The sequence below is a fragment of the Pogoniulus pusillus genome, chromosome 7 (genome assembly GCF_015220805.1).
Source record: "Pogoniulus pusillus isolate bPogPus1 chromosome 7, bPogPus1.pri, whole genome shotgun sequence".
In the NCBI taxonomy this organism is placed as follows: domain Eukaryota; kingdom Metazoa; phylum Chordata; class Aves; order Piciformes; family Lybiidae; genus Pogoniulus; species Pogoniulus pusillus.
Window position 1 is genome coordinate 13,732,442 of NC_087270.1, and position 23,162 is coordinate 13,755,603.

General features: G+C 38.9%; 1 protein-coding gene across 2 annotated transcripts in view; it reads right to left on the bottom strand.

Moving 5' to 3' along the window:
* PSME4 (proteasome activator subunit 4) overlaps positions 1-22,725 on the bottom strand; it is a 64,341-nt gene extending 41,616 nt beyond the window's left edge. For both annotated transcript variants that reach the window (XM_064145973.1, XM_064145972.1), the window contains exons 1-11: positions 22,388-22,725; positions 14,343-14,483; positions 13,694-13,810; positions 9,077-9,121; positions 8,267-8,416; positions 7,051-7,114; positions 4,431-4,505; positions 3,838-3,960; positions 3,308-3,400; positions 2,184-2,449; positions 553-739 (exon numbers count right to left, since the gene is read on the bottom strand). In XM_064145973.1, coding sequence (XP_064002043.1) covers positions 553-739; positions 2,184-2,449; positions 3,308-3,400; positions 3,838-3,960; positions 4,431-4,505; positions 7,051-7,114; positions 8,267-8,416; positions 9,077-9,121; positions 13,694-13,810; positions 14,343-14,483; positions 22,388-22,578 — 1,452 coding nt within the window. In that variant the 5' untranslated portion in view covers positions 22,579-22,725. The remainder of the gene's footprint in view (positions 1-552; positions 740-2,183; positions 2,450-3,307; positions 3,401-3,837; positions 3,961-4,430; positions 4,506-7,050; positions 7,115-8,266; positions 8,417-9,076; positions 9,122-13,693; positions 13,811-14,342; positions 14,484-22,387) is intronic.
* Between the last annotated feature and the right edge of the window lie 437 nt (positions 22,726-23,162).

A 23,162-nucleotide genomic window follows, 5' to 3' on the forward strand; every position in this document is an offset into this window, starting at 1 on the left:
TTCCACCCCAAAACTCCAAAAGCTATTTCTGATTTCATGTATAAAACCTGTCACGGCTACGCAAAAAAACCTCCAAATTTTGAAGCAAACAGTAACACCTGAGCTTTGTAACTTTAAAGTTACAAAAACCTTATGATGTTTTCACTGTCCGAATAATTAATATTAATTCCTGATGTTGGATTTTAGGACCTAATTTAACAAAAAACTAGTGAAAAAGCTCTTCCTATTGATCTTAGAGTATTTGCTAGCAGTTTTAGAACATCTATTTTATCTTGTTTTTCAGAGCTGCCCAAGTAGCCATGACAATGCTTATGACAGTCTGGTGCTTCAGATTCACATGGCATTGTTGGACAAGCCAGAAGTATTACTGTAAGTTAGAAGCTTTGTAAAAAGCTAAAACCATTTACAAATAAAATTGTACAAGAACAAAATCAGGCTAAGAACTTCTGGAAACATGACTTACTCTTTCATACAAACATAAAAGCAGCTTCCAGAGCTAAGTAGTTGGCTAGATATCTTCTGGGAAATAATTTTAAAAAATTACACACTCACCATACACTTGCTGAAGTCATTTGGATCCACCCCAGGTAATGCTCTCATCAGGAGAGGTAGCATGTGTGTTGGACCTTCAGGAAACCACTTTCCCCCGGACACCAGACTCCGAGCTACTCCAATTACACAGCTTAAAGTAGCTGTGAGCTGGTGAGGTTCTGTCAATGTCTCAAGTGCAGGATATGTTCTAAAAGGTTTAAAAGCAGTCATATTAGGTACAACCATATTTCTCAATTCTTCCAAGAAAACAAAAGTGGACTGTACATATTAATTTATACAGAAAGAGTACTAAATTTCTGCAACAAACCCTCAAATTAATCAATGGCTAAATTTCTCTTTCTAATCTTTTTCTGACTGACTTTATAGCTCTATTAGAAAACATTCCTTCCATTTGATAAACCCCATTCACAACAAATTCAAGATTAATTTCTTAGCAGTTGTAACATAGGAATTAATTCCTGGACAAGCTCCTAGATGCAAAGCTATGATGTGTCCAAACTTTAAGCTTATGTAAGCTGTGCACTTAAAGTGTAAGGTTCTTGTAGCAAGCATGAAAACTTGTCTTAACTGTCTCTAAACAGTTAAGTGATGTATTCCTATATGTTAAAGTCTTAACATTTTTTTTTTATAAAAAAGGTAAAGTTACTTATTTTTGCACTAAGTACCTCTAAGCAAACAATCAACAATCTACAGTTCAAATCAGAGTCATAGTTTAATCCCTTGCAATACATCATCCAAAGGACCTACATGGGCTCAAGGAAATTAACTTGGAGCCAGAGCCAAGGCAATCATAACAGTGACAGTTTGAACTATGAAGCAAACCTTCAGTTTGTTCTAAAAGCAGGAAAAGCGTATCCAACATGAGCATCCATTGATGCCATTAGAACTGTTCTGCTTGAAATGTTTTCACATAGAGATTTATCAAGTTTTTGCAAACAGCAGTCAGTAAGGTATGGGACTGAGGAAGGGCTTTTCAAGACAAACTCATTTCTCTGCTGCTTTTACAAAAGACTGCATAGAAAAGGAACACAGGTAGGCACTAGGAAGAAAGTTTTCCATTGGGGCAGGAAGGAGCTGAGACGTTAGTAACAGTACAAAATATTTCACATGTGCACATACTGTACAGATTTGCTTAATAAGTCAGAAACAATGAGAATAATATTAAACAAACTAATACAAACCAGAAATATAAAAATTATGCTTATCACTACACAAACATGCATTATCATCATTCCTATTTGGCTCAGCTGAAACCTAGGGGAAAGGTAGAAGGTGGCTCCTGAATACAAGATACAAAGCTGCTCTTTCAACTAACCCACCCACATGCTGGTAACAAACTGCTAACAGGAATGCACGCCATCTGAGCACTACCCTGGATCACACAAACTATGAACAGCTCTCTGAACTATTTCATTTGCCAGGCGTTTAAAACAAATTCAAACTTAAACCCCAAAACCTTTCCTTGGTTCCTGTTGGAACCTGGCCCTGGTGGATGCTCAGGAGGTGTATTAGCAGCTCTCACTTCAAGTATGCACTTTTCTTGCTGAAACACTATAATTTAATGTGATTGCTTTGCGTATTTATTTGTTGGAAAGGGAACTGGAAAGTTGCAATGTTTCTGTGGAACTTACTTCTCAAGTACAGGTGGAATTACTAATTCAGGACGCATTAGTGCAAGGTTCTGCAGAGCTTGAGCAGCCTCTAGGCTTCCAATTTTACTAAACATAGCCAGAAGAACAGGTTGAATAATGCATTCCACAAAGTCAGTAACATCCTGATCAGTAAGTTTATGACTATCAGGCACAGGAGTTAACCATGTAACTTTCTTGTAGCGCTCTCTATGCAGCCTTCTGACAACACTGCTGGGCAACCTTTGAAGTAGTTTCATCAGTTTGGCCTGTTGAATAGACAAGAAATGCTATTCAGTTACTTGGCAGTAGAAGAATCTGAGCTACCAAGTGTACAACAGACAATTGTCAGTATACTGAAATAACACAAAAGCAGTAAAAGTCAGAAGAGCTCTAACATATGATGTTCACAATTTGTTATTAACCTTCAGTCCTCAAAATATTAACAATTATGCTACCAGCATATTAAAGAAAAAAAAAATTAGGAAAATACCAAGGACACAGCCATGAATGAAGATTACTTACCAGTAACCAGGACACCTTTGAAAGCAGTCTCTGCATCCACATGTAAACAAACATCCTTGGCACCACTTTTACTAGCCTTGCCATTTTAATCTGTACTTTCTACCAGCTATCATAGGCAGAGTCTCACCTTCTCCAGCAAAAGACTCCATCAGCTACATCATCAAAAAGTTACGCCTCATCAAACTAGTTATGTATTAAATTTTTCTTTGTTGGCTTTGGTTAATCAAAATTAGATATCGCTAACTTAGAGACATTAAGTCAGTGATACAGAACCTATGACACACAAGTAATACTGCTACTATGTGTCACTCTCCTTTAAAGTGCTGTCTGTCCTAGGTATAGCTGAATTTGAAGTCTAATTTTGCACTTCTAAACTACACTTGGGTTAGTGAAAAATGGTCCTGACATCAGAATACAAGTATGATTTGAATGACAGTATCTTGAAAAATAAATCATGTATTTTGAAAACTCAAGTGTCTAAATATTATATGACCAATACACAATTTGGCTGTTGGGAGCATACAGTGCATCTACTGACAAGTTTGATATGACAGGTTTGCTGAAATCACAAAGAAAGTTGTCCTGATATGCAAAACACTCACCAACCAGCGCCCGTTATTTGAAGGATGGTAAAAAGAGGCAATGCTATTGAACAATCCAGACAAATGCTTCTGCACTAATTTGCTTGGTCCACCCTGTAAAACATCCAGTAAGACACAGAATTTTATTAAGTGGAATGTGTTAAAATGAACAGGTAACAGTAGTACAAGGGAGCACTGTTACCACAACAATACCTCAAATCACATCTGCAAATCCTTCCCTTCCCCACTCTTGGCTCAGCACTAAGTAGTAAATTCTCTCCATCTGATCTAATAAGATTCACCCTAAAGTCTTATTCATTGTTCATATCCAAAGCGGCATTTGTAGCTGATCATTTCTAGAATACCAGACAGCAGCTGTAAAATAAACTTTTCTGTCATCATCCCATGTTGACAGTGAACCAATGCAACATCAAATAAAACTTGGGCAGAAGACAAAAAAAAAAATCTGGAGTAAAATAAACAGATTTAATTTTAAATACATACTTAAAATTTTGTATTAGTTTGCTTCACTTTATGAATAAGTTACTAACCATCATGGCTGTGATCCACATTACCACATGTCCTACTTCATAAGCAGTTGTTAAGAACCTTGGAACTACAACCTGATTGCTTCCCACCGGAAGATTTAAACTCCTCAAAAGTCGGGTAAAAATCTGGAAAGGAAAAAAAACAAACAAACAAAATAGAGAGAGAAACACTGGCATAAACTAACTTTCTAATGAAGAGGTGATCTGTGGTTTCATGCTTTTTTGAGCACTATGACTGCTATGAACATCTTTAAAACCATAAGCTGAAAGATTTGGAAGGTCCTACATACTCTTTATCAAAGAATGTCAGTAAGGCCCATTTCCACAGGAACATGGGATTAGTTATAGAGTAAAACAGCAAGATACGCTGTTGCTTCTGCTTGGAGTCACGTGGCAACAGTAATATCTACCAGTGCAGTCTGTTACAAAAGGATAGCTCAAATTTTTCAAGTTAAACTTAAGTCTTCAAATTAATTCACCTACTCGAAGAAACTGTGCCACTGCATTGTAAGACCCATACAGCACATATAAATTGTTCTTACTGTAGTAACACCGAAGACTTGCCTCAAAGTATTTAATAAAATGGGAAATATTACCTTTGGGACATACGGATCCCAGTCTATGTACCCGATGTTGTCAGTGGCCAAGCGAGCCAGAAGATTTACTAGATGCTGCAAGCAACCATAACAGAAAGAAACGTTCATCAGAATGTATTTATTATAAAAGATGCACAAAACTCTGAATCTACAGACAAAAGCTAACGCAGCACTAAAGCATTTGTGAAAGGAGATTTCACGCTATCAGAAGCCATCCATACCATAATTCTTACCCTCAGAAGTCCAACTCATTACCTTTATGAGTATTTAAAGCAGGTCATTGTGATCCAAGGTATGGAAAAGGTAGGTCCTCAGAATACACACCCCTCTATCTTCCATGGTTTTTCAGAATTTTGTAAAGCCACACTAATAGTCGTTTTAGAAGGTATACCCACATTCTCTCTTTTCCATGCTTTACAAATTAACATGAAAGGCAGAGTACATCTTAAACTGTATGATGTCAAAGACTAGCTTTTGCCAAGAAAGTTCTTTTCCCCTTTTGAGCAGCTTTGAGTCTTTTTACCTTTTGTAACAGTTTCCACACAGCAGAATACTCCTGGCACTGGCTTACCCATGCTTAAGCTTGAGTCCTTCAAACACTCCCAACATGTTATCAACTAGATGTAGCAGACTATGCATCTCTGCAGCAAAGGTTTGGAACAAACTTTAGGTGACAGATTCATCCTACTTAAAGTGCACTTGCATGTACTGATGGCTGTCACATTTGTAAGCTTTGCTTTATCTACACCTGTGGCACTATGTGACCATAGGGAATTTAAGATACTCCACGGCAAGATGTCAGCCTCATGAGTCCAAAATGGAATATGCCCTCAAGAAAGACCATTAACAGGACTGAACAACAACAAAAAAAAAAGGCATTTAAGCCTCGTGTCCTATTATGTGTTTGGCACACAATCTGCCAACACTCCTTTTATGAGCTTGTCCAAATAGGACGTCTCCAGGCATCCAAGAGCCTTGATCCTTCTATCAGTATCTTGAAGTTATGGTGAAGCCAAAAAAGCGGGCCTTAAAATTAATCCTGCTTAATTCAAAGACATTGACAGCACAACAGTTCACCTCTCAATCTGAAGGACATGATAGCTTTGGAGAATGCATGAATTCAATTAAGGACAGTCACACCTGATGCAGCCTGAAGTATTAAATTTTCTTAGATGATCTACCTGGTTCGTTTGATACTAAGAAACATTCACTGAACAAACCCTTATCATGTACAAAAGCAATTGATTCTACAGCTCTCATTCAAACAGCAAGCCTAACTCCTGCCAAAGCAAGCTGAAATAAACCTTGCAGCACATAGAGGCTGGACTGAAGAGTCAGAACTCGTATGTGTAGTTAACTGCATCCAAGTTTGATGAAATGAACAAGAACTGGACAAGACAGAAAAGGAAATAAGAAGTGAAAGCTCTGGGGAAAAATTAAAATTGTTTAAGCCTTCCAAGCAAACTGTCAGAATACAGTGTCAGAAGACAAAGGTAACAGAGATAACTCATCAAAGTGTGGTGATGGCTATTTGTTAGACCTTTTGATGGAAGCAAATCAAATCACAGTATTAGAGTGAAGGCTGTCCTTTTCCTGTCAGAAAGAGCAGACAGAACTGTGATTTTTTGGAAAGCCATCAAAAAGATAGAAAATTGTCCACAAACAATCGCAAATAAAACTTTGACAATCATCCCTGTTCCAATCTGGCCAACAGCCAACTGTGGGAACAAAGACTACACTTATTTGTGATGAAATGTAATTCAAAACAGAAAGACTTACATACAAGCCTTTTTACAAAGAAATTGTCAGAGATGGAACGTACTACAGACGTGGCATTCAATGGTGGTACAGAAATCAGCTGTCTCCAAAGACAGCGACAAGTCCTCCTTGTGTACATATGGAGGAGATCAGTAAAAAGAAGCAGATGGTCAAGGAGCTTATGTTCATACTGGATATGGAAAAAAATCTGGTAGCATGCCAAGTTTCACTGCAAAAAAGCTAAGGCGCAGGTCAGCTGACAACTACAGCTAGGGGTGCTGTCCTGTCCTAAGAATGAGATTCTATTTTATTTCCTAAGTTTGTATGCAGTCATATGAGATACAGGAAGAGGCAAACAGATACACAGTAGACTGTTTTCTATGAAAGATATAGCCCAGGGGCATTTTCAGACAAGGGAAGTACAAGTTCCTTACTCTAAAATAAAGGCGACATCATCACATTGTAGTCAGGACAAAATATTGCTACTCAAAATTAGCGATCAGGAAAAAAAGTGCTAAGATAGAAAAATATGAGGCTGTACAGAATTACAATTTATAGAAAATACAACAGCATCATTGTAAGCACAGGCGGACAGTCTGGGAAATGCCAGCATTCTCAAGGTTGTAAAGAAAAGCTGTTTAATGGCTAGCTCAGGCAATGTTCACCAAGCACAAGGGGAAGTGTCATTTATTCAGCCAATAACTGCTTGCTAACAATCATGAAATTGTCTCTTGCACCAGCTGAAGCAGAAGGAAAAAATAAGAGAATAAATATATCACTGTTTTACTCCAATGCTTTGAAAGTGCATGGTAGGAATATTTAAATGGATTTCTCTTAGTGTAGGTGAAAGGTAAACACTTACCCCTTCCCACTGGGGAAGATTCTGAACTGATACCCAAAGGCCTATAAATTCATCAAACCAAAGCCTGCAAGAGAACAGAATCAGAACAAATTTAACATTGCAAAAGCAGCTTCTTCACAGCGTATTTATCTCTCACTGGATATTTAACTCTTACTTTGCCAGGTAGTCACACGAACTCACTGGGCCTCAGATCCTTCAACAAGAACAGGGATCAACATGGCATCTGTATTGCTCTGCTTCTCACACCATTTCCCCTACACCCTCCTGTGATCCTGAGTTTCCATCCTTGCTTCTTTTACCTCTTCTCATCTCATTTTTAATAGATCCCTCCCTTCCACACAAGTGTTTCACCAAGAGCTTTCTTATCCACTTTGCCATTTCATTGCACGCTGCCACTCCACACCAAATGAACAAATAAACCAAATGAAAATAAACCACATTTCGTTTCCCTTTAGCTAAAAATCTAAAATTTGTCCCTACTGGCTAAGGCACAAGTTTCACAAGCACTGATTCTGAACTCCCCTGAAGCCAAATATGCAAAGCCCCCATACAAGCCCCTCACTTGAATTCACCTTTATAAGCTAAGTTCACTCCCTTCAATTTTTCAATAATCCTATAGCACAAGTACAATTTTAACCTAAACAACTTAAGTGATCTTTACATTCACTAAGTAAAGGGATATTTTTAGAAGTTCAACAGTTCTACCTGAAATATGACCCAGATACTGTTCCATCATGCATATGTTTCTCTTCAAATTCTCAAACTCCCTTCTTAGGATAGTCTTTCATTTTTTTCTTGCATTTCCACATCTTGAGAGTGAATGGAAGGCCTCTATCTCACAATCCCCCATTTGTAGTAACAGCTGTAATTTAACTTACGTGAAGGTTCAAAACCACCAGATTAAATAGAAGGTAGGACTCAAAGCTGTACTACTGTTAATGATTTTTACTTGTGAAACTATTCCTTCAGAATAAGAGTACTCTTAGTTCTATTTTGTTTGCTTTGCTGTGTATATTGTTTTTCTCAAGAGAAGGAAGAACTTCTTAAAGAACAGGTAACAAAGATTCCCCTAGGTTACTATTACAAATGAATGACGACAGAATTTCTACCTTGAACTCCTTCCAAAGCCACTGTTAAAATCCACCATTCCTTTTATGGGTGACCACAAATCATCCTGTAAAAGATAACTGCTTGCATTTGCAATACACACACTTACTTGAACCCTTTCTGGTGAAGCTCAGGAGGAAGGGTAGTAGGTAGAAACAGTTCAAAGTAGGTAATAGCCTTTTGCATGGTCACATCAAATGGACACATTAAAGGTCTCCACTCATTTAGCATCTCTGCAGTGGCATCTTCTGGAAAATAACTGAAAACAAGGAAATCATAAAATATACAAAGGCTTGGCTTTAAAGCTTAGGTCATCTCTAAACATATTTAAAACTAATTTGTCATAAATAATAAGTTTTACACTAAGGCACAGGGGCAACAGACAGGCAGCCCTCAAACTCCACTTAACCCTCACAAAGCACAGAATTAAGATCCAGGGCATCAGGGTGCTTCATTTTAAAATCACAAATATAAAGAGATCCTAGTCTTGTTGAACCAGAAAAGATTCTGAAGAATGTAAAACCATTTCAGTGCAAAGGCTGGTCAAAACTCAAAGGACTATTCCCACTACATGCAAACGGCCATACAAACAGTAAATAAAAGAGAACAAATCTCTGTTCATAGCTTAAGATACTGTAAAGATGCAAAGACGGTTGTTAAGCAGAGAAAGTAAGACTGGTTCAGGCACACACTCTTAGTGAGTGCCTGAACGCAAAAGGGCAAAAGCAGTGGTGGCTTTTTCTAGTGATACCCTGGCTTTAATTACTATTAACAGATTTTCGGCCGAGCAATGACTGGTAGGGTGAGGCAGTGTTTTTTTTAAACACTTCTCTTCCTCCTCTTTCAGTAACATTAAAGGCACATGATTAGAAAAAGAAAAGAAAAGCAACCAATAAGTAAAACCACAACAAACACTTACGGTCTGCAGCTCTTCACCAGTGTTTTCAAAACACCTTCTACAGAGCTGAAACATGGAAGAAAGTATTAGGTAAGAGCATATCACCAAATTTCAATGACAACATAAAACAACCACTTGCTGATTTTTCCCTCAAGAGCTTAAGAGAATGTTGATGCAATTAGATGTCTTCTGTGAACATGCAGTAGCTAATTGCCTTCTACAGAGATCTAATCACAGCAATTAAAACTGCACTGCTGAACTCCTGGTTAAACTTTCCATAGAGCACTACATTATTTACTGCGTTTCTGCAAAGAAGAATTGTAATTTCCTGCAAGTAATACCCTGCATCTACTCAATCAACAACCAGCAGCACAAGGTAACTTCTCAGGGAAACTGAAAACAGAAAAAAAATGGGTTTATGGACTTCATAAGGATTTTCAAGAGAAATAAAGGCAACTTCACAAAGTTGTTATTATTAGCCTTCAAACACTGCATTTATCCTTTTCGATCTACTTTTGGCTTTTGTCCAGTGGTTCTAGGAGGCAGAAGTGAACTATCTGCAAGTTAATGCTTAATTAGCTTCCCTCATAATTTAAAAGCTTTTTCAACCATAGCAAGAAAACTTATTTGAGAAATCATTTTAACAGGAATTGTCACAGGATGCCATCAAACCACTTTAAAACGACCAAACCTCAGAATAAACTCAAACAACAAAAAGGAGGGGAAGAAGAGATCAATGAAACCATAAAGCTAGTAAGCAGTCATGTTCCTCATATCTTCTGTTTATTTTAAGATAAACTCAAGACTAAGTCATGCTTTCCACAAAAAACATTTCCTGAAGGAAAAGAAGTTCTGGCAGAAAAACGTCCTATATATTTTAACTGTATTTTCTGTATTCTTAATAGAAATACTGCATCCTTTTAGTTCAGCATTAAAAACCAACATACAGAAATGCTGCTTTGACCAAAGATGATGCAAATGTATCATCTTTAGAATTTTACCACAGATCAGTTCAGATCAATTGAGCTGCACAACTACTGAGCATGCACACACTCTCTCTCTTAGTCCTACGCAAAATAAACTGATCCCACACAAGACAGAAGAAATACAAAATGGGTAAATAGCCATTTCTGACCAACATCTCAACATCCACTGCAAGCCAGCAAAAGCCCACCCAGCCCTCACATCACTGCTTCAGTTCAAGCAATGCTCTATTATGCAAAATTACACACACTTTATGCAACAACAACAACAACAAAGTTAATCCATGACCTCTCCCAGAAGGAAAATTCTGAGCTGACTGTCAGCTTTGAAAATACAAGAAGGAATGGCCAACAATTCACTAAACAGAAAGATGATCTAACACTGCAATCAGCTCATAAAAATTCTGGGTTAAAATGAATGTTATCCTTGAAAGAGTTAGGAAACAGGTAACAGTTGTCCCAAAAGTATTAGATAAATATTGCACGAACCAGCAACATTCCTTAAGAGCATTAAACAGTAACATGAAAACACATCACTCAAAAAAAAAAAATCTATCCCCACATCAACACACTCCACTGAAATAAACTACTGCTAAGGGGAACCTGAGGCACAGCAGAATTTTAAGAAACACTGATGCCAGATCAACAAGTATTTCAAATTCTTGAGTTTTCAGTCAGATCTCAGTATGTGATCATGGAAGAACGCAAAGGAGAAACATTGGAGGGGACATATTCTCTTGTTTTTTGATTATAAACTTAAAACAGAAGATGGTAAGAAAAAATGCACCAGCAATTTTGTACATAAGAAACCTGCCACCTTAGACATAGTTAAACTACAGACCAACTACCAAATAAATCTTTTAACATTCCTTTTTGGGGGACTATCAGCTAGAAAAGAGCAGGACAATCCAGACAGGGAGAAAAAGAAACTGCTGGTTACTCTTTTAATTACCACTTGGAAACAACTCTCAAGTTTTCTAGTAGTAGCTTCTGTTTCACTTTTGGTTGAACTTTCTGCATACTCACTACTGCATATTTGTTCAAAATTGTCCTTGCTCACATATTTAATGCTGGCCATTTGGATACAGTATTAAAACCTTTGTGATCCGGAGATAATGAAACCACTTAACACTGGAAGGTATTTCATATTCATTACTGAAACCATAGCATATGTAGCAAGGTAACAGAATTTCTCATCCCATTCGGTTTTCTTAGTTTTTATTTCCTCCTTATGTATTATTAGCTGCTTATTATTATTACATATTGACACATGGATATTTTAAGTCACACATGACAATACTATTAACTCCTATCTCATAGTCATTTTGGTACTACATGATTTTCTTCCCTCTTTTGGAAAGGACTTGGCAATATTGGTTTGCAAATCTGGGAGATTTTTAACTCTGCATTTCCAAAGAGAAACATATTTCAGTTAAAAGAAGGTATAAAACTGATACTGTTAACTCTTACATTACCAAAAAGCAAAGAAAGCACAATTTTCATTTTTTCAGGACAAATTCAGGCTTTTAAGTGAATTCCTGGTCCTGCAGCGGACACTGCATTACAAGAGCTTCAATTAAGACAATGAAAAGAGCAAATCGCTATAGTCTCACAAACTACTTCACTGAATTACTAAGTACAGTGTGCCAAATACCAATCTCTCATTGAGTTATTAAAACCAAACTTTTCTTCCTTAAAAGAACCAAAACACCAAAACAAAACCAAAGCAAAAAATGCTGCAATTCTACTTCCGCTTCAACAGTTTTCCAAAATGATATATACATCAACACTTCTGACAAAGTCTTCACTGCAAAAAGCCACTTCTCTGACACAGAAACTCTCTCACACTGCACAACTATGCGTCTGTTACTGGGTGCATTTTCCAGAACCTATTACCTCACTGCTAAAGCACTTTCCATGATTTCATCGTTCTTAATAGTAAGGTACCCTTACTGGGTAACAAGCATTGCTATGCCAATGCTGATTTTGCCCATGTGCAGACAGAGGAATTACTCACATGTAAAATTTGATCCTTGAATGTATCTATGCTGGTTAAATTAGTTAGCATATAGCTACTTAAACAGCCACTTCACACTGGCTACCTTGTTCCCCGATTAGAACAGTTTACATACAGTGCGACATTCTCATAAACAGTGGTGTCATGTTAACACTGGTTTTCCAGTACAACTATCTATGCAGAAAATTACACCTGTGTGACAAGTGTTATGATCTAACAGAACATGCAGAAGATTACGCATCGGCCAGAGCTGAACAGAACAAAAAGTCATTCTTACCACCTATGTAATACATTAAGCACAAATGTTTTAGGTGAAGACAAGCCTGGTCGATACGAACTGAATGTAAAAAAAAAATAAATAATTAAAACAGGACTTAACATTAACAGCTATAAAGCATGTCTATCAGTTTGAAAAGTATCTCTTGACTTCCAAAGATACCCCTCAAAATTGATGTAAAAAAAAAAAAAATTGAACACCATATGAGAACAAATCGCACTGCATATTAGGATGGAATGTCTGATATCTAACACAGATTAATACAGACCACCACAACTGATACTCCTCTCCCAGCTTAACATTCCTTTCCCACTTACAAAAGTTCCTTCCCCACTATACATTTCATCCACAGTTAATGAAGAGACCAGACAACAACATGCAGAGCAGAGTAATGCAGTTTCAGTAGTGAAGGGCATGTGCACAAAAATAAACCAAAAAAAGCTCTAAACTTGTGGGTTTTTACTTACAAGGAATAGCTTCAATTAGCAAAATAACATAACTTAGATCACAGGTGATTTTTTCAGCTATGCAGCCATGAGCAAAATTCAGCATGAACTGCTCTCTAATAAGTAACAAGGCTACATAAGCCTTAAGTTCACATAACTTAGCAGCAATAGAATCTTCCACACTGTAAAAGGAATCAGCGGTACTACTTCAACATCTCTGGACACACTTTTTTTTTAAAAAAAAAAAGCAAATTAGAGTTATCCATGTAATATCCTTTGTACTCTGTAATTTATAGAGCAGGACCTTCTCTTATCAGAATGATTAAGAAAACTGAAACTTTGGAAATGTGACAGATGGGAAGTGAGTGGCAAAAAAAAAGGAAAACAAAGTTCTTAGTTTGAAAAATCAGTACAACATTGCTAAAACTCTTTGACAGCATTGTATCAGCACTTTGAATATGTATATATGTATGTGCATGTTTCCAAAGAAGGTACTTCACTTTGTGTGCACGTCGACCAGTGTAGACTCAGACTACAGAAGCTGCAAATGATTATAGTGCATATATATTAGAACATTAGCACTATAGCACTATTTTTTCCTAAACCCTTCTGTGTTATAAAAAAAACCCCAGGCATATAACTCGAAGATCGCTGTAAATTGACCATTAAATTTCAAACTGTGGGTTATCATCCTAAAATAAGTTGAAGATGACCCATTCCAGCATATTTACAAATTAACTCAATTGCATTCATAAAGAGAGGAACATCGCAGGAAACAATACACAGACAGAAGGATGCACATAATTAAGTAAGTCTTGCATGCAATCACATTCCAAATATTAAAAGCAAATTTCCAAATGCTTTCTAGTATTATAGGTACTTATAGCCCAAAAAATATTTTAAAATGCAACTTACTTCGGAAACCAATTTAATCCAAGATGTTCTGTTTTGGAGTATAATATCCTTTCCAGCATTTCATAAAGCGGTCTCCATGGTAACTCCAGATCATCCCTGGAAAGCAGCTCTTTTTTCCTAGTGGGGAAAAAAAAAACAGAAAAAAAAAACCACAAAACCAAACAATCAGCACTTTAGGATTTACAGCAACAAGCTGCACCTCAGAATACCCCAGATCACTGCTCTGAATTACACGTATCTCCTACGCTGGCAGAAACTACAGGAAGGTCAGCCAAGAAGAAAATAAGCCATTTGCAGCACTTCTACACCAACAGAAGCTACTGAGCCCTTTAGGAAACATGTGAATAAGTGAAATAAACATTATTAAGTTGTGAAAGTCATCATCATCTCCCTGCTGGAGATTCAGTCTTAACACTTAGCTCTCCATTACATTTTTCTCCCCCAACAGGAGGAAAAAAAACACTGACATTGTTTCACTAACACTCACAAAGCTCTGAAAGGGACAAGGTGATTCTATAAGAAGAACGTTTTAATCAACATGGGAGATTAAGTGAAGTAACATCTGACAGAGCAAACTATTCCATTAACGCACATAACATCAAGCAAGTGAAGTGATCAGCTACTGCATTCAGTGGAAATCGGTACTTACTTCAACAGGTTTATCAACAGGCGTGCAAACCCTTGCATCATACTGATCTCCAGCTTTGGAATTGTTACCAACTCATATAACAACTTGATGAAGAGCACATGATCTTGTCGGCTAAACTTCCTCCCATATAACCGGATGTACCTACGAACAAAACAAGGTGAGTCAGCAATATTTAAAAATATTTATATTTTATATTGCTGTTTAGTGAAACTAAAACCTGGTTCGCAAGTCCAAGGAGTAAGAATCTGAAGATACACACCAAAGTAAGATTTCAAACTGAAACCAGCTACATAAAGAAAAAAATACTCTGTATTTTACAGTCTCTACAGATACCCTAATTTCATGTTCATGCCAGATACCACAATAACAGAAGTTCTTTCACCACAATTCAAAACATACCAGCCATTAAATTTAATAATTCCATACCCCATGTATTTATTTCTCTTTAAAAAACAAACAGAGCAGAACAAACAACAAAACCCACCACAATCAAACAAACAAATAAACAAAGCCCACCAAACCAAACAACACAAAATCACAACTGTCACAAGCAGCCCTGCCATTTTCTGTATCTTCCAACCAGGCCACTTGAAGGAGGAGATAGGGCATAATGCAGAAGATAACACAAAAAAAAGACTATGATGTAAAGACCAAATCTGCTAATTCCAGTAAGGCTGAACAATTGATTTAACCACTGAGGTTTGATGGTGCTGTGTCTCACTGCTACGCCTTAAATCACTATCTTATGAAAGTGCAGACCCATCGGGACTAATTCTGGAACAAGTGCTTGCTCTTTTGAAGTTAAGATTGAATAGAGGAATATTTTTAAAGCCTTGAAAGATAACATGCACCAGCAAAACTTATGTAAGGTTCTAGTGCAGCATTTTACAAGTCATACAGCCACAATGCTCACCTGGGAAGGACGCTTCCCTTTTCGTTACTGCTCCTACTATTCCTAAAGATTCATAAGAAGCCTTACTAATATGCTATCCTCCAAGCAGCAATTAGATAAAGCATACAAGATGTGAATCCACATTAAAAAAATCTGAGAAGTCTATTAAGATTAGAAGAGGTTGGACTAATTTGTTACTAAATATATACCAGTGGAGAATCAAGGCTTGTTCTGTGAAGAATGCCAGACCTCACACTGCTTATTTGGTATGCAGAGCAGGACAGACTGCAGAAACCTACACGGTAACCACTGCATGAAAAGATTAGGAAGGAAACACCTCTGAAGGACTCCTACTTGACAGTATCAGAGGATAGGTAATTTCAAAGCAGCAACCATTAGTAGTTAGTGACCTGACAATGAAAAAAACCTGTCCTGATTCCCAAATTTGGTTTCCACATTTAACTCCTGCAACATTGAGAAGTTTAGTTAAATATTACATGTTTCAGTTTCAAATGCTTCAAGCTCCTCTGTAATCTTATTTCTCACAGAACTACTAGTGGGAGAATTAACTGAGAACTAAAATTCAGATCCCTTTCTAAAGAAAGTACACTTGTATGAATCACACTTCACACAGTGACAAAGCAGCACACAGGACTTGGACTCAACTGCTCAAGTGTTTTTTTCCTACTTCCCTGTTCTTCAGCTTAAAGCAAAATGACCTCTGACATTTCAAGATCATCCACAGCCAGTAAACTTGCCAGGAGCAAGCAAATATACACATACCAAGACCCCCTGGCCTTCCTCACAAGACTTTTTTCCTCCTCGACCTAAAGATACACTGGAACATCTGTAGGGCTCTGGCAAACTTATCATCAGTTTTCAGGAAAAGAAATAAACAAAAAAGCCCCTATCAACTCTACAGCATTTCTTTCCACTTTCCTTTTTTAGCTGAGATTTTTACACGTAATGCACAGTACTTTTACAAATGTTCATTTCAACGTGTTTTACTTATTTAAATAAAGAAGAAAACAAACAAAACACAGAATAATCCACTCTTCTGCAGCAGGAATCTAAGCTAGTTGGATTGGCCAGAAACACTATCTACCTGTAGAATTACACCATCAACAGCTGAACACATATATTTTCCATATGGATAAAATGGAAACGCAAAAAAAATCCTTACTGTAAATAAAGTGAGTGACATGATCTTGTGAGGGATAACAGAAGTACATAACTAAACCACACTTACTTTAGTTGCAGTATTTTACCTTCTAAAGGCATACTCTGATCATTTTCTTTATGGGGAGAATCCAGTGTTGAAGTCTGGAAGTTTTTTTTTCAAGATAAACGGTGTAATAATCAGGACAATGCAAATTTCAAAAGCAGACAAAAGAGCTATTTCCAGGCTTTCAAAGGAAAGGCACACCGCTTACCTTGAAAAGACTGTTCGACTTAGCAGACAAACTAGAGGCAGTCTGCATGACCATTCACAAAGGCTACTCAGTCGTTTCCCTTAGTCATCACTTGCTGTTTATTAAAAGATAATGTTTGATGCAATGATCAAAACTTTAAAGGAGTTTGCCTCCAAAAGTGTTTGTACTTTTCATGGCAGTGCACAACTGGGAAGGAACACACCAGATACAGTGCAACATGAAGGGCTCATTTCACCATGACACGAAGGGTGCTGAACTAAGCTCAACTTTTAATAGCTTCCATTTTATTATTCTTCAACCATATGAACTTCCATCTACTACTTCACTCACACAATATTAGATATAAAGTAACAAAGACTACTCTTTTCATTTCTTCATGTGTGATAAAAAAGAGAAACTGTAGAAGCCTGAAAAGTTTCAGCTACAAAGGAGATCAAATTGATCTGACAGTGTTGCTATATATAACCAAAAGTAAATGTTTTTTTGGCTACCCTTCTTGACATTTGCTAACAGCAGCTCTACTACACACAATACTTTTCATTAAAAAAGAGAAGGAATAAAGTACACAGAAACATACTGAGCACAAAGATGTTACTACGCCCAAGAAGAAGAACTAGATGCCAAATTGCTCCCAAGTTTACATCTTCTTTATGTAGGAGGGCGAGACAGACGTTAGATAATCAATTATTCATCTTAATCCAGCTATGCATTAGGACAGTAACAGAAAACAATTACTTCTAAAAAGAGATTAATCACTTTTTCCTTATGAGTAAAACCTAACAGCAACATTTTCAGATTATCTCCTCACAAAGGATGAAATATCACCATTACTAAATAAAAGAATACAGGCAGAACTTCATGAATCATAAAGGACACCAAGAGGCTAATGTCACAGTTGCATGTTCACTATATAAACTCTAACAGTCAGCTGCAAAATGGATAAATAAATTGTCCTTCATTGTGCTAGTCTGCAAGGTTCTGGGGAAAAACAATCAAACAAACACACACCACACTAACGCAAAAAAACACAACCTTAACCAAGCTAGGAGCAGGTGTTGATCTGTTGGAAGGTAGGAGAAGCCTGCAGAGGGACACAGACAGGCTGGATGGGTGGGCAGAGGCCAATGGGATGAGATTTAACAAGGCCAAGTGCAGGATTCTGCACTTTGGACACAACAACCCCAAGCAGCGCTACAGGCTGGGGACTGAGTGGCTGAAAGCAGCCAGGAAGAAAGGGACCTGGGGTTACTGGTAGACAGTAGGCTGAACATGAGCCAGCAGTGTGCCCAGGTAGCCAAGAGAGCCAATGGCACCCTGGCCTGTATCAGGAATAGTGTGGCCAGTAGGATGAGGGAAGTTATTCTTCCCCTGCACTCAACACTGGTCAGGCCATACCTTGAGTACTGTGTCCAGTTCTGGGCCACTCAATTCAAGAGAGATGTTGAGGTGCTGGAGCATGTTCAGAGAAGGGTGATGAAATTGGTGAAAGGCCTGGAACACAAACTCTATGAAGAGAGGCTGAGGGAGCTGGGGTTGTTTAGCCTGGAAAAGAGGAGGCTCTGGGGTGACTTCACTGCTGTCTACAACTACCTGAAGGGTGGTTGCAGGCAGGTGGGGGTTGGTCTCTTCTCCCAGACAACCAGCAATAGAATAAGCGGACACAGTCTCAAGTTGTGCCAGGGGAAGTAAAGGCTGGGTGTTAGGAGGCAGTTGTTGCCAGAGAGAGTGACTAGCATTGGAATAGGCTGCCCAGTTTGGTGGTGGAGTCACCATCCTTGGAGGTGTTGAAGAAAAGACTGGATGAGGCACTTGGTGCCATGGTCTAGTTGACTGAATAGGGCTGGGTGATAGGTTGGACTGGATGATCTTGGAGGTCTCTTCCAACCTGGCTGATTCTATGAATGAACCCCATTCACCTTAAAAAAAACATGATTAGAAGTTAAAATTCTGTTTGCAGCTCCATCGTTTCTGGACAAGGTCTCTGGGGATTGGGAGCACACACACACATACACACACACACACAAAGGAATAGAACCAAAAATCCTATTGCCTGTTTAAAAGTAGTTAAGTATCCAATCTCTCACTCCACAACTAAAATAGACCTATTTTTAGTCTTATCAAGTGGACATCCTAAATTACCCTAGCGAGTTAGCTGCTTTGCTACAGTTAAAAATTGCCTTCACTTACAAAGCTGAAGAAAGCACTCCTCTAAATTCCCAGTTATCTATTTTCCTTTTCTAAAACACGAGACAGTATTACAATTGGTCTAAAACTCATGTTTTGACAAATTGTATGAAAAACAGATTAATCACTCTCTACAAAACTATTTAAAACACATGTACACATAAAGAGCAAACACACAAATTCCTTATGCATCTAAAAGGAAAGATAGTATTTTTCTAATGAGATTTATAAGCAGCATTGATTACAATACTTAAGCAAAGTTCCACAGAGACATTTTGATTCTTACTGTAACTTTGTGTCTTTTCATTCTAATTCAAAACAGTTAGATTGCATTTTTTCCACACTTTACAAGGGAGTTTAAATGTCACGTTGTAATAAGCCTATACCTGACAGACACATAAAATAATACCATCATGAACAGAAACTGGGGCCCTCGGCTCCAAAAACTCTACTTTTGCCTACTGAAGTATAAAGCACAGAAAGAGATGTGTTTTCCAGGCCATAGAGTCAACTGTTGTGCCCAGTAACTAGTAAATGTTCACATTATACTAATATAATTTGTTTACAGGCTATGTTAAAAAATAAAAATAATTTTTAAAACCCACTATACACAAACTTTCCTTGCAAAATACAGCAAAGAGAAAAATAAAAGCTGCAGCTTGTTTCTGACCTAGAGGTCATAAAAGAGTATGATGCAACTTGCATTAAGCAAATGATTTTGATGCTACCTGCTTTTTTCACACCCCACACATGCTGTATCAAGTTATATAACTGATATTCAGTCTTCTGCTTTCACACCCAGATTATAAAGTACCAATTTTGCTAGTCAAAGTTGCAGGAGTCACAGGTAATGATAACAAATTTAAAACCAATTTTTAAGGCAAGCAGTTTTACTTTCATAAGAAGTCCCACTAAAACATAAATTACTGAAGCAACAGCACTATCCCTGTTTTCACAGGAAAATTCCCTCACCACACTCCACACATGCATCCTAAGCAAAGAACCAACTCACATCGCTGAAAAGTAAGCACAAAGGATTATGCAAATCAGCTTACAGACATTATATCTGATATGGTCCACTTCCAGTTTTTCCCCCTACTCAGTTTGCGACTTCAGACAGCCAAAACAGATGCTCTTAAGACAACTACATGCAAGTCAGGTATTCAGCTTTTGGCAAATACAGCTGTTGTGATGAAACAGGAAGTAACACTAAAAATTTTAATTTAAAAGAAGATTTGTGCTTGATTTTCATTCTTCATGAGGTATATAGTGCCATGGTCTAGATGACTGGATAGGGCTGGGTGATAAGTTGGACTGGATGATCTTGGAGGTCTCTTCCAACCTGGTTGATTCTATGATTTTACAGGTATATTGCATACATATACATTACAATGTTTGTATTAACATTTGTATCTGTATAACATCATGTCCGTCACTGTTCTGAACTACAAAATATTTCACAGAATGTTTCAAGAAAACCAGCTTTTACAATTCATACACCTGCAAAACAGCTAAGCAGCAATCATAGAATTATGAAGATTCTTGACATTTATTTTCCATCACACAGGAAAAGAGCTGATTCCCTCTCTACCAACAGACAACAAAACTTTTATTTTGTTGTCATTATCTTATTATTTGACTTAAGTATGCCATCAGAAACCATATGGTTGTGTTTCACTCAGATCTGAACTTTTATTAACATATTTCATCCCACAGAAATACTTCACCATGTTAAACCGAGTAGCAAAACATCTCTCATGTTAAATACACCAGCTTATTTTTAAACTGAGTCCACTGTTTCTTTCCCTGCCAACATCCAAACATACTCTTACTGCATGTAACATGCCACAAATAATCTTGGGACTAACAGTCATTAGTCAAATTGCAAAGACACAAAATAAATTCCAGCTTCAAAGAGTAGGTGAAAAAACACAAATTAGAGCCTCCTGACCTTTCTGTGATTCATGCAGTAGCATGACAGCAGTTCTGAAATAGCCAAATTCACTGCCCTGGAGCCTAAACTGGTAACATTAATTGCAATTTAGCATGAGTAATAGGTGACTCTATGACAACCCTGCACATTTTCTAAGGACTACTTAGCTAAAGCAAATTCTTCTCACAGCAAGAACCATTACAGTTCATTTCAACTTTATCAGTACGTGAAGTTCTACCACAGGTATAGAGGCTACAGGTGGCCCTGAAACCAGCATGAGCTAGCAGATGACTGGGGAGAGGGGCAGGAAGTGAAACAGTATTGAACTGGTTCAAAGCAGGTTCAAACTGTCACACAACGCAATCATGTGAGTCATTCTGCAACCACCAATGTAATTCTAAGAATACCTCTTAGCAATTACAAAAACAGTTGCATTTCAAGACATATATATCAAACATATCCAATTGCCAAATATATATTAAATACTCAATTAATATAAAAATATTTATGTAAGGAGGAAAGTTGTAGGAGACCACTTCACAACTGTAGAAAGCATACATACTTCACCATTTCTAGTACACAGGAATGACCATTGAGGAAGGCCTATACACCACTCAGCAAAATATCTTGATAAACATTCACAGAAATATGGTTTACTGACCAAAGCTACAGGAGCCATTATCATATGGTACCGTTTTCAGTGCCAATGTCTAAAGGAAAAGAGTAAAGCACGCTTTATAAAACTCACCAAGAGAAAACTACGTTCTGCTCTGTGATATTTACGATGACACTGTTCTTATCTGTATTACAAACACTTTGCCAGCAGGCACCACAGAGCCAACGTCAGCATAAGCTACACTGTGTCACAGTACAGGCAAGACATCAAGGGCACCAACGGCGTTCACGCAGCATTAACCTGGAATTTAATCCTGATAGCACTGAACTAATAAATAGCCTTTCTTGAGAAACACTTCGGATTCCTACAGCAGAAGTTACATGAAGATGGTATCTAAACAACTTGTTTAAAAAGGCATGAGGTAAAACAGGTGGCCAAGTACGCGTTAAAAAAAAGGGGGAGGAGGGGCAAAAAAACCACCAAACAACAAATTACCCCACAAGAGGGGTGTAAAAATTCCCTGAGTTTCAGAGCCGACAAGCAAGCTCTTGGAAACGAAGCCACCTTTGTCCCCGTTCCGAATGTCTAAGTATTAGCAGGCCTTGTGTAAGAGAAGCGGGCTGACGCCCTGCTATCGCCCGGGCACGCCGGCGGCAGTCGGCCTTCGCCGCCGGCCCACAGCCCTTTCTCGACCAGCCGGCAAGGCAGGCACGGGGCAGCCCGCGCTAGCTCGCCTCTGACTAGGCGGAGCCGGGAGGAACCGTTATGAGGCTAGTTTGCCTTCCGCAAAGCTGCTCAACAGACCCACCGGCCTCAGAGCGGCCCCCCAGAAACGAAACGAGCCCAGCACTCCAGCCCCGAACACTCTCGGCCGCAGGCCCCACTCTTAGGTGCCTTCACCCCAGGCGCGGTACTTCCACGCGGATAGGACGAAACCCAAATAGCCCCAGGGAAGTGGGAAGAGGAGAGCCTGTCTGAAACACTCACGTCGAGAGCTTCCTGGTCCAGAAGAGTCCCCCAGGCCATAGCTCCTGGAGCTGCACGGCTCGGGCCAGGTTCTCTTTGATCTGCGCGAGAAAGCGGGCGGCCTCGGCCTCCAGGCGCTCCCCGTAGGGCAAAAGCTTGTTGTAAACGATCTCCTTCTGCGGTGGCGGGGGTACTGGTGACAGCGGTTCCATGGCCGGCGCCGCACTACTTCGCACTCCGCCGCCGCCCCGACCTCGGGCGCTCACCCCACGCCGCGCCGTGACGACACACCGGGCAACGGCCGGTGAGCGAACGAGCGTCCCGCCCCACTCACTTCCGGCGCGGCGGCGGAAGGTGGGGGCTGAGGACCGGCGGCAGTGGCGGCACCAGCCTCCCGCTGCTGTAAGGGGCAGTCGTAGGCACCCTCGCCCTTTCCGCACAAACGAGGCGTTTTCCTCAAGGAAGAGCCCCGCGGGGCTAAGCTGAGGGGAGGAAAGGTGCACCGGGGAAACTCGCTCCCCGTGCCCCTTCCTTCTGCAGTGCTAGGGTGGCTCCTGGCAGACCTGAGGGAAAAGAGCGGGATATCCGTGTAGGCAGCAGCATACGGAAAACGAAGTGGCGGAAAAGCCGCATAACTTTGTAGTGCAGAGGTCACTTTCTGTGGCTTTACGGTTTTCGTGAAGCTACCGCCATCTAAACTTGAAATTCAGCGTAAAACCTTACACCTTCTAGCTGTTATCCTCAAGAGAAGTTGAGAACTGAACGCTAGTCTTCACCTGAAAAATGCTGTGCGGAA